We start from the raw sequence: 16,547 nt of genomic DNA on the forward strand, positions 1-16,547 counted from the left end.
CAGCCATGGTGAGTGGCTTGCCAGATTCACCAGTCTTCTCCATGCAGAATAAGGTAGATCGTACAAAGTTTAGTATAGTAGAGTTAAAACGCTACAATAAAATAAATTCTTTGTAGGTCATATCTCCCATAAAGATATGATTCGTGTGAAATTATAATTATGACCAAAGGGCTGTTTGCTATAAACGTATTGGGCTGTACACTGTACATTCTATTGATCTGAGCCTCAAATTGACATTCCTTGAAGGGCTATAGTGCGTGTTTTTCTTTCCAGTTTACATATTTCTTATTTACAGGTCATTAGTACTGCAGTGGTACTGTCCTGCAGCATTCTTCTTGCAGGCTCATCATTGATGCTACTGAGTCGGAAAAGACATGATAATGCTTACCAGATATTACAGCGCAACTCTATTTCCAGCAATACCTGTGTGGACCCTAGTCTGAAAGATATTCAACCAACAGCTAAAAATGTAACATCTGATATAGAATTTGCAACTGGAGAAAGTGAAGGTAATTTTTGTTTATGTAGCATAGAATGATAGGTGTGGGAATTATTGTACTTCCTCCTTAAAACTGCCATATAATGTGTTTTTTAATTACGTAAAGATGGTCTGGGTTGTTTCTCTGTCCCCCACCTGTGTTTGGATAGGCTACTAGATAGTTTAGTTAAGTCGGCATGATTTAGCAATATGGTTTGTATTTGTCCACAAGTACATTTGTTATCATCATACAAAAGTGTTGTAAGTCAAGATTTGTGGTGCACTGATCTGGTGAGATGGCTCACAACGTCATGTTAAAGTCCAACAATTTAATTTAGAATCACGAGCTTTTGGAGTGCTGCTCCTTCATCAGGTGAGTGCCTGTTCAAAACTGGTTGAGAAGTGTACAGGTAAAATGTAACCAGTTGCATCGTAGTTGACTGTCTTTTAGCCACCGGAAGGATTTGTTGCATTTAAATGACTTTTCAATGAGATTTCCTGAAAGTTTGTTTGCATTTTAATCCCTCATCCAGACATGATGTGTTGGTCTAAGTAGGAAAGAAAAGTTCACTTGACTCCTCTATTCCATTTTGTTTTAAAAATCCCCATCCCATTTTGAAGAGAGGTTAAGAAAATGCTCATCTTAGGGAGGGATGAAGATAGAACAGCAGATGTGGTCATGTTTGCTGATAACTGCACAGTGTTCAGCTTCATTTGCAACTCCTTCGATACTGAAGCAGTCCAAGTCCAAACGCAACAAGACCTGGACAATGGCAAGTAACATTCATGCCACACAAGTGTCAGGCAATGACCCTCTCCAATAAGAGAGCATCTAATCACCTCTTGACATTCAATGGCATTAAATCCTGAGGTTACCATTGCCCGGAAATTGAACTGGACTAGCTGTATAAGTACTGTGGCTACCAGAGCAGGTCAGTGGCTCTGAATTCTGCTCCATACATGTGCTCTGTACTGTAAATATGTACATAGTTATGAGTTGTTAATAATAACTAATTGTTGCATACTCAAGACTACAAAGCCTACTTCATGGTGTCCAAAGCAGAACTCTTCTGCACTGGTGTGTCAGCCTTAATTCTTATGCTCAAGTCCTGCAATAAGACTTGAACCCACAAATCTAAGACTCAGAAGCACGAGTGCTACCAGCTCAGCCATGATTAACACTAGAGATATTGGATGCTTGCTGATGCGTGTAGCCAGTGAAGAACACGGGGAGCACTGGCTGTATGCAGAAATCAGTTATGTGCAGGCAGCAAGAAATTGGCATAACTACATCACTGGTCCACTGAACTGGTGAACAGGATAATTGACCATTATGATCCCTGAACCCATTTTTAGCAGCTTCCCAGTTAAACCCTTGTGCCAGCTAGAAACAAAGTTGTCTATGTTCATACTGAAGAGTGATCATGATACCAGTGAACTGTCAATCCTCAGACAGTGATACTTAACAAGCAGTCTGTAACTACTGAAAAGGAGCAGCAGAAAAGATGTTAAATTGAGTTATTGATTATTACATTGTAAAAAGAGACAACACTGAAAATTACATAATCACCATTTCAAGTAACTTTCGGCATTTGTTACATTGTAAACATTTGAGGTTTCATGTGAAAGCTTTGAATGCTGAAGTGTTGTCAATTGATGTGTGGGATGTTCCCGTCTTGCCCACTGCGGGAATTGTAGTGGGCAGAGCAGAAAATTTGCGGACTGTTCAAAGGTCTGTAGGCATCAGGTGGAGATTTCCCACCTTGGGGCACGCACGGCTGACAAATCCCATCCAGTGTTTTCTTATAACTGTCATGTTCTTAAGTCCCATTGAGAAAATACACTCCTCATCATCAACAACTTGCGTGATTAATATATCAATAATCTCTATCAGGTAAAACTGATACCATTTTATGATTTTTCATCTCGTAAAATGAAACAAGTTTTTACGACTTCACTCAGGCAAGACCGAAAATTCCTGCCCCAGTCCACCGGAGATTTCCCTTGTTGGACCCTCGCCCATGCCGATTCCATAGTGGGCAAGATGGTAGAATTCCAGCCCCAATGTTAATGTGATTCACCTCACCGTCACATACTCGAAGTGGTGCCGAAAACGATTTTCAATTTTGTTTCTGAATTTGAACATTTACAGTTACTATATTTAATTTTATAATTTGGTTATTTCATTAATCTTTTGACCAATTTTGACTTAACTGGTTTGTGTTTTCCACAAAATATATATCTGTTTTTACCTAGCTAGAAATGCTTTTTGCAGTTTTTTTGCTAGATTCAACAGTTTGTAGAATTTGATCCACTCTGTAAAGATTGTATTAATGTTATTTGTTAAGTGCTTTTGAACAATTGTGATTTTAAGATTCACTTTTTTCAATTTTGTGTTATATTTGGTGCTTTGTTGCAAAAATGTAATTTTTTTTAAATCAGCCATTTGAAAATATTAGAAATGCATTTGAAAATGTATGGCATAATAATTTTGGAGGGCTTGAAATATAAAAGCAAGCACAATTTGTATCGGGCTTGAATTTCAGCTTTTAATTCCATATTTGATTTATTATTGTTACCTGTAGTGAAAGGTATTGTTTCTTGCGCTATACAAAGCATACTGTACATAGAAAAGGAAAGGAGAGGATGCAGAATATTGTGTTACAGTCATAGCTAGGATGCAGAGAAAAATCAGCTCAATATGAGGTAGCTCCATTCAAAAGTCTGATGGAAAAGATTTAGAATACAGTTTTAGAAGCATAAAACAAGAGTAAAAGATAGAATTAGACAGTACGCTGGACACATCTCACAACAAGTTACCACGCTCTGGGATCATCTTGAATTAGTATATAGGAACCTTTTATAATTTTTTTTTATTGGCATTCTTAAGTATGAAGGCTCATGTTTAAGATATTTCTATTTTACTGACAGAAATCTGTGCATGCCAAATGGAAAATCAAGGTGAATTATGTTGTCGCAGCCAGCAAGTTCGGAGTAATGACAGAAGTATAAATGATGCATTATTGAATGGTAGGTTTATTAAACCAATATTAATTGGCTAATGAAGTGTCAAGTTTTAATAATAAATGTTTTGATGGCTAAAAGCAATACAAAATTATGACACAAACTGCGCAATCTTTATGCGTACTAATCTAGAAAACCATACCTAGTCAACTATTCTAGTATGATATTTAACAAGGAGTTAGTAATTTGGCTAAAAATGTTTAAAGTTTAAAGAGGCTGCATTCTTTGTGGTACAACCTGTATTTCTGCTTGTGCTCTTAATTTTTGAGTTAAATGATTGGACTTCTCAATCAGATGCTAAAGAATAGCTTTTAGATGAGTATCATTATTTGCTGAGACTCTGCTATTGTTTAGTTTTCTTTCCTGCAGTTAACAAAACTCAGAACAATGAAACAGTAGTTCCAGTATCTGCAATATGTTACCTATGATACATTTTACAGCAGAACAATGTACAGCCTTGTGCAAAGCTGAAAACTGCATGTTGATCCAAGAAGAACAGCAATTACAGAATACAGATCCACAGCTGGCCAGGCACGTGCTACTGTGCTTGCTTCTCATTATTGGCTTGTTTGCTGTAAGTCTGATTTTTTTTTCATAAATTTATTCCTTATAATGGTCACTTTAATCAAATAACACAAATGATATTTTATTTTCACCCTGTGGTATTTACCTTTTATCCCTCTCATTTTCCCACCCCTGAAGACAATGTTTTTAGTTGATAACAGCCACTGCTCATTCTGCAGTAGTGTTGCCAAAGAGGCTATAATTCATGTGAGCTTTGGCAGTGAATTTCAGCAGACTGCTAGAGACATCAGTGAATAATCAGGAATGGAAAGCCTGGCTATGTTTTTCTCCCCGTGCCACTGCTGTCACAGTTGAACAATGGCAGTTGCCATTTTAGTTGACCTAAACAGTACCGTGGGAAATGTTTGTCCAGAATATTATCTGCTTTATGTTAGTTATTTCATTGGGCTTGCATTTGCATTGATTGCATAAATAGCATTTTTGATTTAGCTCTTTGTTTTTTTACCATTTTTCAGAATGTTTCCAGTTGTTTGTGGTGGCTGTTTAATCATGAGCCAGGTCGTCTTTACGTTGAGCTGCAATTCTTCTGTATAATCTTTAATTTTGGCCAGGTTTGTTTTTCTGATATTCTAGCTTTGTGTGACATTACCCTGATTTTTCCAGAGTAAAATTTATTCTATTTAGTGGTTAATATCAATTTAAGTATCATGGGAAATAATTAATCTACATTTCTGTTTCCCTTCAGGGTTTTATTTCTTTTGGCATATTTGGACTTGATAAACATTTAATCATTCTTCCGTGTAAAAAGAGGTAAGTAATTTTATCTCATACATCTAAATAGCACCCTTTTCTGTCTCTTAAATAAGCAGCAATAGAGCAGCTCTCGTAGTTTGCATTAGGTCAGCGAGCTAAGGATTTCGATTGGAAATCTCAGTACTGATCATCACTGCAACCTCCTTATCATGGTTAAGCACTGCCAGTCTTCGCTGTGTTCCTGATGGCAAATTCAGACAGCCTTGTGCTACAGAGGAGTTTTGGCATTTTATAATCATGCAATGTAGTGAGCTGCAGTCATGATGTTCACAGTGTATTAGAATAGAAGCACATGGAGTTCCCACAGTGCAGAACAAGGCCATTTGGCTCATTGAGTCTGCACAGGTTCTGATATAGTATCTTACCCAGCCCAACATCCCACCCTATGCCTGTAACACCACACATTTACCCTGCTAATCCATCCAACCTGCACATTGTGAGAAACTAAGGGACAATTTGGCATGTCCAATCCACCTAACCTGAACATCTTTGGACTGTGGAGGAAACCCATGCAGACACAGGGAGAATGTGCAGAGGTATATTCTCTCCTATCATGTTTGATGACAATCTGGCAACCTGGTTGACAAGTGATAACAATGAAAGAAGTCAAAGGAGGAAAACATGTTGTGATGCCAGAGAAATGCCACATAACGAAGAATTTTAAAGTCCTGCAGCTGCTATTAGTGTTAGGACTATCTACCTAACTAGCTCTATCTATTTATATGTCTATATTTAAAACGGGAATCCCCTTAGCAAGTTGTCATGTGTAATTATAGTCACCTGTCTGTGATAACGCAGCAGGGCTTTCACTGGGAGAGGGTGTGATCACAGCATGACAAGTTTATGAAACAGTTTCTATTACAAATACAGACATAATTTGTAATTTATGTACAATATAAATTACATTTATAACTGTAAATGTAATTACATTTGACAGGATGTACATACCAGGTAAAGTATTATAAAGTATAAAGGTTGCATAAGTTGGCATAGAACGGAGTTTGTGTAAATTTGCATGATGCAAAGTAAGTGGATGTGAGTTCGTGTCCCTGCTGCCTCATTATGAAGCTAATTTTTTCTTCAACTGTGCTGTCAGAGAGCTGTTTTTGTGCAATTTTAGGACTGTTATGTGCAGCCTATGAGTGAAAATACTGTTGTGCTCTCTTTGCAACCACCAAGATGGTAGAAGGCAACTGAATGGTCGTTGGTCTTTTTTTTGTCTAACAATTCCTATATTCCACCCCTAGAATGGCAAAGTGTGCTCAAGAATTAGGAGTAGGAGTTGGACTTGGCATTTTTTGGCATGTCATTAATTAAGCATTCTGATTAACTTGATAGGTTGGAATTCCTATGGCATGGAAGAAATCTAGGAGTACAGACTGACAATACACTAACTGAGGATATAAGGATGACTTGCCAACAGTTTTCTCAATATCATAAGGATCAGTGTGCCAGAGACGTTGTCAAAGAGAGGAGGTATGAGCTGCTATTAGCATGATTCATGGGGTTGTTTTGATCAATCCTTGGTTTTGGCAATGAATTGCATTTTCTTAATTTGCTTAAACTCTAATCATTTTGTTTCAATCTGGAAGATACTCCAATTATTTCCTCAGATTTACTAATACTCCACCACTTATTCTTAAAGGCTTTGGCATGATTCAAATTAACTGCAATTTTTTTTGCTGTAAAAGTTTGCTCGTTATATTGCATTTTGCACAGCAAATTAAAGAGAGCAAAAAGACATTTTTTGTTCTGGAAATTTTGAAATATATATTGTATTGAAAGTAATAGTTTTAATTAATTAGAATATAATGTTTAAATTTGGAGAACTTTTTGAGCAATGTATGCAATGGCTGGAATTTTACCGCCCCACCTGCCACAGGAATCAGAGTGGCCCGTTAGTGCAGACGGGTGCACCGAGTGCAGACGGGCGTAGGGTTGATAAGATTAAGGAAGTGGAATGGGTGGCTCAGGGATTGGTGTGGGAGGAATGGGTTTGAATTTATGGGGCATTGGCACCAGTGTTGGGGTAGGTGGGACCTGTTCAGGTGGGATGGGGTTGGTCTGAACCGTGCTGGGACCAGAGTCCTGGCTAATCGTGTAAATAGGACTGTAGTTAGGGCTTTAAACTAATTAGGGGGGTGGAGGGTGCGAGGGTAGGTGACATTACGGGGTCTAGAGGACATGAGAAGACTTTGGCTGATAGGGTTAAGGAGAATCCTAAGGCGTTCTATAGGTATGTCAAGAACAGAAGGTTGGTTAGGGCAAGGTTAGGGCCAGTTATAGACGGCAGAGGGAAGTTATGTGTGGAACCGGAGGAGATTGGTGAAGCATTGAACCAATATTTCTCTTCGGTCTTCACGCAGGGGGACATGGATATAGCTGAGGAGGACACTGGGTTGCAGGGGAGTAGAATTGACAGTGTTACAGTTGATAAGGAGGATGTGCTGGATATTCTGGAGGGTCTGAAAATAGATAAGTCCCCTGGTCCGGATGGGATTTACCCCAGGATTCTCTGGGAGGCAAGAGAAGTGATTGCAGAGCCTCTGGCTCTGATCTTCAGGTTGTCGTTGGCCTCTGGTATAGTACCAGATGATTGGAGGTTAGCGAATGTTGTCCCATTGTTTAAGAAGGGGAACAGAGACTTCCCCGGGAATTATAGACCGGTGAGTCTCACTTCTGTTGTGGGAAAGGTTTTGGAAAAAATTATTAGGGTTAGGATTTATAGTTATTTGGAGAGTAATGAGTTGATTGGACATAGTCAGCATGGTTTTGTGGCGGGTAGGTCGTGCCTTACTAACCTTATTGAGTTTTTTGAGAAAGTGACCAAAGAGGTGGATGGGGGTAAGGCAGTGGACGTGGTGTATATGGATTTTAGTAAGGCGTTTGATAAGGTTCACCATGGTAGGCTTCTGCACAAAATGCAGATGTATGGGATTGGGGGTGATCTAGGGAACTGGATTAGGAATTGGCTAGCGGATAGGAGACAGAGGGTAGTGGTTGACGGTAAATATTCATCATGGAGTTCGGTTACAAGTGGTGTGCCTCAGGGATCTGTGTTGGGGCCACTGCTGTTTGTGATTTTTATTAATGATCTGGATGAGGGTATAGTTGGGTGGATCAGTAAATTTGCTGATGATACCAAAGTCGGAGGTGTGGTAGATAGTGAGGAAGGGTGTCATAGTTTGCAGGAAGACTTAGACAGGTTGCAGAGCTGGGCCAAGAGGTGGCAGATGGAGTTTAATGCAGAGAAATGTGAGGTAATTCACCTTGGTAGGAATAACAGATGTGTTGAGTATAGGGCTAACGGGAAGACTTTGAATAGTGTGGAGGAGCAGAGGGATCTAGGTGTACGTGTACATAGATCCCTGAAAGTTGGGAACCAAGTAGATAAGGTTGTTAAGAAGGCTTACAGTGTCTTGGCGTTTATTGGTAGGGGGATTGAATTTAGGAGTTGTAGCGTTATGTTGCAACTGTACACAACTCTGGTGCGGCCGCACTTGGAGTATTGTGTGCAGTTCTGGTCCCCACATTACAGGAAGGATGTGGAGGCTTTGGAGAGGGTGCAGAGGAGGTTTACCAGGATGTTGCCTGGTATGGAGGGGAGATCCTATGAGGAGAGGCTGAGGGATTTGGGGTTGTTTTCGCTGGAAAGAAGGCGGCTAAGAGGGGATCTTATTGAAACATATAAGATGATTAGAGGTTTAGATAGGGTGGATAGTGATAGCCTTTTTCCTCTGATGGAAAAATCTAGCACGAGGGGGCATGGCTTTAAACTAAGGGGGGGTAGTTATAGGACAGATGTCAGGGGTAGGTTCTTTATCCAGAGGGTGGTGAGGGATTGGAATGCCCTGCCTGCTGCAGTTGTAAATGCGCCTAGTTTGGGGGCGTTTAAGAGGTCTGTGGATAGGTTTATGGACGAAAAGGGATTGGTTTAGGTTAGTGGGTCACTGTTGTTTTTTTTTTAACTGGTCGGCGCAACATCGTGGGCTGAAGGGCCTGTTCTGCGCTGTAATGTTCTATGTTCTAAGTTCTATGTAAAGTAAAGGAGAGGGTGCAGGTAAGGGAGGAGGCCAAGGATGTCCCAATAATAAAAGGAGTAGGGGGCGTGAGTACGGTTGGTGGCGTTCTGGCAAATACGGTACAGGTGAAGGCTGGGATGAAGGCACTTTATCTGAATGCACGAAGCATTCGGAATAAAGTGGATGAGCTGGTGGCACAGATCAGCACAAATGGATATGATCTGGTGGCCATTACAGAGACGTGGCTGCAAGGTGACAGGGACTGGGAGCTGAATGTCCAGGGGTATCAAGTGTTTAGGAAGGATAGGCGGGAGGAAAAAGTGGGGGGGCGTAGCTCTGCTGATTAAGGATAGCATCAGGGTGGTAGTAAGGGATGATATAGGAACCAAAGAGCAGAACGTGGAATTGTTGTGGGTGGAGATTAGGAACAGCAAAGGGAGGAAGACGCTGGTGGGTGTCGTTTATAGGCCCCCAAATAATGATCTGGAGGTGGGGCGGGCTGTTAACACGCAAATAAATGCGGCGTGCAGGAATGGGATGGCGATAATTATGGGGGAATTCAATCTACATATTGATTGGTCGACCCATGTTGGACGCGGTGGGCTTGAGGAGGAGTTCTTGGAATGCTGCCGGGATAGTTTCCTCGAACAGTGTGTGTTGGAGCCGACGAGGGAGCGAGCTATCTTGGATCTGGTGTTATGTAATGAGGTGGGTAGAATTAGGGACCTTGCGGTGAAGGATCCTCTTGGGGAGAGTGATCATTGTATGGTGGAGTTTCTGGTGCAGATGGAGGAGGAGAAAGTGGGTTTCCGGACATGTGTCCTTTGTTTGAACAGAGGGGCGTGTGGTAGGATGAGAGAGGAATTGGCGAGTGTTGATTGGGGGAGTGCATTGGAAGGTAGGTCTGCTGAGGAGCAGTGGAGGATCTTTAAGGAGATCTTTCTTGGTGCTCAGCAGAAATTTATTCCGATGGTCAAAAAGGACCGTAGGAGGAGAGGTAATAAGCCGTGGATAACGAAGGAGGTGAAGGAAAGTGTTAAATTAAAAGCGGAGGCGTTTAGAGTAGCTAAGAGTAGTGGGCGAGAAGAGGATTGGGAGAGGTTTAAATGTCAACAAAGAATGATAAAGAAGGGTAGGATAAACTATGAAGCTGGGCTAGCGCTTAATATAAAAAAAGGATAGCAAGAGTTTTTATAAATATATAAAAAGGAAGAGGCTGGCTAGGGTGAACGTTGGACCCTTAGAGGATGAGAGGGGGGACTTAGTGGTAGGGGATGGGGAAATGGCTGAGGCCTTGAATAACTTTTTTGTTTCGGTCTTCACGGAGGAGGACGTGAATAATTTGCTGGGTGTTAGCGATGGAAAGATGGTAGGAGTGGAGAGCCTGAATGACGTTATTGTTACTAGAGAGGCGGTGCTCGACAGGCTGGAGGGACTGATTGTGGACAAGTCCCCAGGACCGAATGGAATGCATCCAAGGGTTCTGAAAGAAATGGCGGAGGTGATAGTGGATGCCTTGGTGATTATTTTCCAAACATCGCTGGATTCCGGGGAAGTGCTGGAAGATTGGAAAGCGGCTAATGTTACGCCGTTGTTTAAGAAGGGTGGCAGGCAAAAGGCGGGGAATTATAGGCCGGTTAGTTTAACGTCTGTTGTGGGAAAAATGTTAGAATCCATGATCAAGGAGAAAATAGCGAGGCATCTTGAGGAGAATTGTTTGGTAGAGCAGACGCAGCACGGTTTCGTTAAGGGGAAGTCATGTCTGACGAATTTATTGGAGTTCTATGAGGATGTGTTTAGGGCGGTGGATAGAGGAGAGCCGGTGGATGTGGTGTTTCTTGATTTTCAGAAGGCGTTTGACAAGGTGCCTCACAAGAGGTTATTACAGAAGGTCAGGGGGCATGGAGTTGGGGGTAGGGTGTTAGCGTGGATAGAGGATTGGCTGTCAAGTAGGAGGCAGAGAGTGGGGGTCAATGGGTGCTATTCGGATTGGCAGTTGGTGACTAGTGGAGTGCCCCAGGGGTCAGTGCTGGGGCCTCAGCTATTCACCATTTATATAGATGATCTGGAGGAGGGAACCGAGTATAGGGTGTTGAAATTTGCTGATGACACCAAGATTGGTGGAACGGCAAATTGTGCGGAGGGTGTGGAGAGTCTGCAGAAGGATCTGGATAGGCTGGGCGAATGGGCCAGGAACTGGCAAATGGAATTTAATGTTGGCAAATGTGAGGTTGTCCACTTTGGTAGGAACAATGGTAGGAAGGACTATTACTTACGTGGCGAAAAACTGCAGCGTGCGACGGTGCAGAGGGACCTCGGGGTCCTTATGCATGAGTCGCAAAACCTAGCCTGCAGGTGCAGCAGGTGATCAGGAAGGCGAATGGGATGCTGGCCTTCATAGCAAGGGGGATTGAATATAAAAATAGGGAGGTCTTGCTGCAGCTGTATAGGGCACTGGTGAGGCCGCAGCTGGAGTACTGTGTGCAGTTTTGGTCGCCGCACTTACGCAAAGATATTTTGGCCTTGGAGGGAGTGCAGAGGAGGTTTACTAGGCTGATTCCGGAGTTGAGGGGGTTGAGCTATGAGGAGAGGCTGAATAAACTAGGCTTGTACTCGTTAGAGTTTAGAAGAATGAGGGGAGAGCTCATTGAGACGTATAAGATGTTGAATGGGATGGATAGGATAGAGGTGGGGAGGGTCTTCCCGCTCAGAAAAGACAGTAGGACTAGAGGGCACAGCCTCAAGATAAAGGGGGGGCGGTTTAGAACGGAGTTGAGGAGGAACTTCTTCACTCAAAGGGTGGTGAATCTCTGGAATTCTCTGCCCGTTGAAGTGGTGGAGGCTGCCTTGCTAAATATTTTTAAGACGCGGGTTGATGGGTTTTTGATAAGAGAGGGGATTAAGGGTTATGGGGAGAGGGCGGGAATGTGGAACTGAGCCACGACAGATCAGCCATGATCTTATTGAATGGCGGGGCAGGCTCGAGGGGCTAGATGGCCTACTCCTGCTCCTATTTCTTATGTTCTTATGTTAACCTTGGGTGGGATTTTACGGTTTTGGGATGACCAAGGCCGTAAAATCCTGCCCAATTTGTACATGTTGCACTTTTTAAAGTATGTGATCTCAACAAAAACACACTTCTTGTGTTTATTAAAGCATTTTTCTTTCCATAAACGTTTTTAATGTAGACATTGATTCAGCTTCAGAATGGTATGTTGTTCAGATGAATGATTTTGATTTGCAACCTAGACGAATAATTTGCACTGCGCAGTGCTTACATAGAAAGTTGCATATTTGAAGCAGAATCCAGACATAAAATTGTGTTCTAAGCCAACTTTGTCACAAAAGGAGATGAGTTAAAAAGTTAATAATCTCAGCTAGTTTATTTTTTTTTGTATAGTGATAAGTATGTTTGGTTAGGTTTCAGTAGTCTCAACAGAATAGCACTTCAATTTTGCTAAAATCATTTGACACATTGCAGTGTCTCATATAAAATGTATGGTGTGCAGACTGGAGGTTCCTTCTAGTTAGAAGGAACTTGACTGAGATGAACTTTACTCTTTTTTTCTAAATATGCTTTTCTTGTGCACTCCCAAAATAGAACATGAAATTCAGATCATTCTTCTGTCATAACTTTGTCATAGAGATGGTGTCTATGATCTGGATATTTAATAGGCGTGGGGCAGGGAATCTGAAGTCAGGGTATGCATAAAGCTGGAGTTTCGGGTGAGAAGCACACAAGTTTGCGTCATCTCGCATGTTGGTTTTTAATTCCATCAAATGCATATTGTCTCCTTGACAGATTCCCCACCCAGAAGTGAGTCTGTTTGACAGGCTTGGCTTCCAGACAGGTGTGAAGGACTACAAGGAAGACTCCAGTAGTAGGTAGATCCAATCCCCAACACCAGGGGTCTTTATATGTAGGGAGGTGGGAGGGAGCGACTTGTATAACAGAGGGGAAGCATTTCTGCTCCTCCTGGCCCCCAAATGGTGCTGTAAAGATAATTACCTTCTCCCTGAAGCTGCTTTGCTTCCCTTAGTCTGTCAGATTTTCTGAGGTCTGATAAACACAGCCAGGCACTGTTGAACCAGTAAAACAGGTTATTTTGGAGTCAATTAGCCTAATTTACATTCTTGCACAGCTAATTTGACTCCTGAGAACAGACTAGTTGCCCAATCTTGCCTCATATCTGTTAAATCCAAAAGTGGATAGGAGGAGGTACGTTGCGGGTCTGGCTTGACAGGTTTAAATGTTTTTATATTTACCCCTTTTGGAATGTTACAATTCACCATTATTTTTATAGCAAATCTAGGCTATTATTCCAGTAACACTGCAATCCCCAATTGCCATTTTCAGTTTTTTTTTGCTCTCTCTTTTAGAATCATAGAGTCCCTACAGTGCATAAGGAGGTCATTCAGCCCATCAAGTCTGTACTGACCACAATCCCACCGGGCTGTTTCCCTGTAACCCCATACATTTACCCTGCTAATCCCCCTGGCACTAAGGGGCAATTTAGCATGGCCAATGAACCTAACCCACACATCTTGAGTTTGGGAGGAAACCGGAGCATTCGGAGGAAATCCACGCAGATGCAGGAAGAAGTGTAAATTCCACACAAATAGTGACCCAAGCCAGGAATCGAACCTGGGTCCCTGGAGCTGTGAGGCAGCAGTGCTAACCACTCTGCCACCCTGTCGCCCTTGTCATTTGTGCATCATCATTAGCCCCGCAATCTTCTGTGCTATGTGAGAAACCTCTGCTTCATCATACTAACGTTAGCTTGTTGCCTAAGCAATTTCTTTTGAAACACTAAATTGCTTAGTGATTTTAGGAGTTTTTAGCAGCCTCTGGACTGCACATCTAAACTGTATCAGTCTGTGCTTGGTTATTGCAGCAGTGAAGTTATTGGGAGCCAAAACTTGATATCCAGATGGTTCTCTCAGTTTTCTACTACAAATAATTAGCTAACAAGTCCTGCATTATCAATAACAACTAGCATTTATATTGCGCTATTATCATAGTAAAATGCCTCAAAGCACTTTACGGGAGCATAATGAGACAAAATTAGACAGGTGACCAAAAGCTTGGCAATGAGATTAAGAAGGGTTTTGAAGGAGAAGTGTTTTCAGGAGGTAATTGCTTAGCGTTGGACCTAGAAAACTGAAGCAATGTGTCCAGTGGTGGATTGAGTGAAAGAGGGGATGAACAAGAGACCTTGGTTCTGGGAGGACAGAGGTCATGGAGAATTGATGAGCTGAAGGAGGGTAGAGAGAAAGGGGAAGTCAAGGCCATGGGTGGATTTGAACATGAGGATGAGAACTTTAAAATCAGAACATTTGGGAATGTGGAGCCAACATAGGTCAGTGAGAGCATTGGTAAAGTGTGAATGATATGTACTGCAAATTAGCATGTGGAAAGCAGAATTTTGGATGAGCTTAAATTTATGGAGGGTGGATAATGGATGGCCTCCAAATTTTGGATTAGTTGACATAACAATAACTGAAGTATGGAAGAGGGTTTCAGAAGCAGGTTGACTCAGGCACAGTTGGATTTTATGATGGTGGAAGTAGGCAGGTTGGTGACAAAGAAGATATGAGGTCGGAAGTCTAGCACTGGGACAAATAGGGCTGAGATTTGAACAGTCTGGTTCAGTCTAAAATGGTAGCTTGGGGATTAAACAACAATGGCTTTGATCTTCCCAACCCAATCCAGGTCTGGATGTTGGGCAAGTATTCTGACAACATGATGGTGGAGGTAAGGGAGAGCTGAATGCTGTCTGCCTGTGTGTGGAAGTGGGATTTCCTTTGAGTAATGCTACAATATGTTTTAGTTGAACATGATTGTAAATAGTCGATTTTAGACAGCTTTTGGTTTATAACAAGTCTTAATTTCCTACCATTCCACTGCTTTCTACTGTTCTTGGTGTTTCCTTTCCTGTGAAACAGTGATGTGAAACTTACAGACCAAGTGGATGAATCATTCCTTTGACACAGGTGTGGTGCAGAAACCTTTGCTGATGTCTTCCAGGGCTGTGATCTAGTGGACTGGTTGATTCAAGTTGGTCTTGCTCATGACCGAGGTGAAGCTGTTAAGTATGGAGATCGATTGCTGGAAGGTGGTGTTATTCAGCACATTACAAATGAATATTCATTTCAGGATGAACCTTTGTACTATCGTATGATGCACATGAATGAAACATGATTTGTGCTATCATTAGAGCTGCTCTGAATCCAGAGATGAAATGTGTGAGGTTTTCTTCATTGCTGTAAAATGCATTAGATATTTTTAAAATTTCTGCCTTTTTAAAAAAAATATTGGTAACCAAAGAATTTGAAGTCCCCATTTACTAAATAAAGTGGTTACATTTGGTTTCAACGTTTACTAAAATGTGAAGCCCATGCTGCATTAACATAGCTATGGAAATGTAAAATGTAACTTGTACTAAAGTGTCAAAGTAGACAGTGGTTTTAGGGTTTCCCTTGCACTATATTGCAAACATATTTGAACCAAAGTGCTGATATTGTACTGAAGTATAGAGTTAACATTTTATGCTCTGTATCTGGGGAACAGAAAACTAACAACTGCTTTTGCAGCAAATGGGTGCTCGCTATGGAGCTGGATACTTTTGCCAAAAGCTTCAACCTTCCATGTATCATCACTATGACTTGATATTTCTGCTTAACTTTATTAAGAAAACTAGTACATGGAAAGAAAAGCTAAAACAGGGTAACAAATATCATGGACTACTCATTGTATGACTCTGTTAAGCAAACTACATTCATAACAATCCCACAGTCTGTACGTGGATCTTCATGACGGGTATGTTGACAATGCATAACTAAACGTTAACAACTGCACTTTATGTTAAAAGGTGTACTTTTAAATTCAATATGAAACATATGTAAAAGGCTTTGTGAAAGCTGAATCATTTAATTATACTTATCCAAAGTATCTGTTTAACACTGAATTGTGGAAGATCAAGAACCTGGAAGCTTATAAATGAGTTGTCAACCTGTTTCTTTTTAACTTAATTTTAGCTATATGGTAAAATTAAAAAATAATGAAATGGCATGTCATTTGTTGGAATTTCTATGGAATGTAATCTGGTATTATGAATATTTTGATATGTTTAAATGTCTGTAAAAATAAAGAAATAAAACTTTTTTTTAATACTCTTGAGTCCCTAAAAGACTGGAGTACTTTTAGATTTTGACTAGTAGTCAAATAATATATGGCTGAACTTAACATCTCAAGCTCGATTTGTCTTCATTATTATTTGTCTTCGTTATTATAACTAGTCTTATGCTAAGAGCCTATATTTTTTGAGATTATTGATTCTGCATTTCAGGAGCTTTTGTAAAATATATCATTTTTGAAAAGCAGTTGCAGGTTAATAAGTTAAATGTTCACATTATGATGTCTGTTTTGTGTTTACTTGAATAAAGTTCCAGTGTTATATGTACACTTAATGAAAGTGCACGGAAACATAGTTTGGGATTTAATATTTGTCTGTTTAAAACCATTTTCACTTTATGTCACGCCTTCCACACATTGACATTTATCCAGGTCTGGAACAGGACCTGGGGGAAATGACGTAGTATGTTAGTGTAGTACATGACATCTTCTGACTCACACCCCATGATACCCAAGTACATTTTATGAAAGGACCAGCCAGAAATCAGGC

The 16,547-nt window shown here is 41.0% G+C and overlaps 1 protein-coding gene across 4 annotated transcripts in view; it reads left to right on the forward strand.

Annotated features, from left to right (window-relative positions):
• Positions 1 to 16,302, forward strand: part of LOC145350085 (lysosomal cholesterol signaling protein-like) — a 69,385-nt gene extending 53,083 nt beyond the window's left edge. The window contains exons 10-16 of one of the 4 annotated variants that reach the window (XM_080198965.1): positions 296 to 509; positions 3,410 to 3,508; positions 3,946 to 4,076; positions 4,543 to 4,638; positions 4,773 to 4,837; positions 6,179 to 6,316; positions 14,857 to 16,302. In XM_080198965.1, coding sequence (XP_080055091.1) covers positions 296 to 509; positions 3,410 to 3,508; positions 3,946 to 4,076; positions 4,543 to 4,638; positions 4,773 to 4,837; positions 6,179 to 6,316; positions 14,857 to 15,064 — 951 coding nt within the window. In that variant the 3' untranslated portion in view covers positions 15,065 to 16,302. Of the gene's footprint in view, positions 1 to 295; positions 510 to 3,409; positions 3,509 to 3,942; positions 4,077 to 4,542; positions 4,639 to 4,772; positions 4,838 to 6,178; positions 6,317 to 14,808 lie in introns of all 4 variants that reach the window. The other 3 variants (XM_080198964.1, XM_080198967.1, XM_080198966.1) reach the window with 3 other exon arrangements.
• Positions 16,303 to 16,547: the final 245 nt, after the last annotated feature.

This window comes from Carcharhinus amblyrhynchos, chromosome 11, assembly GCF_965287045.1.
Source record: "Carcharhinus amblyrhynchos chromosome 11, sCarAmb.v2.hapA, whole genome shotgun sequence".
Lineage (NCBI taxonomy): Eukaryota > Metazoa > Chordata > Chondrichthyes > Carcharhiniformes > Carcharhinidae > Carcharhinus > Carcharhinus amblyrhynchos.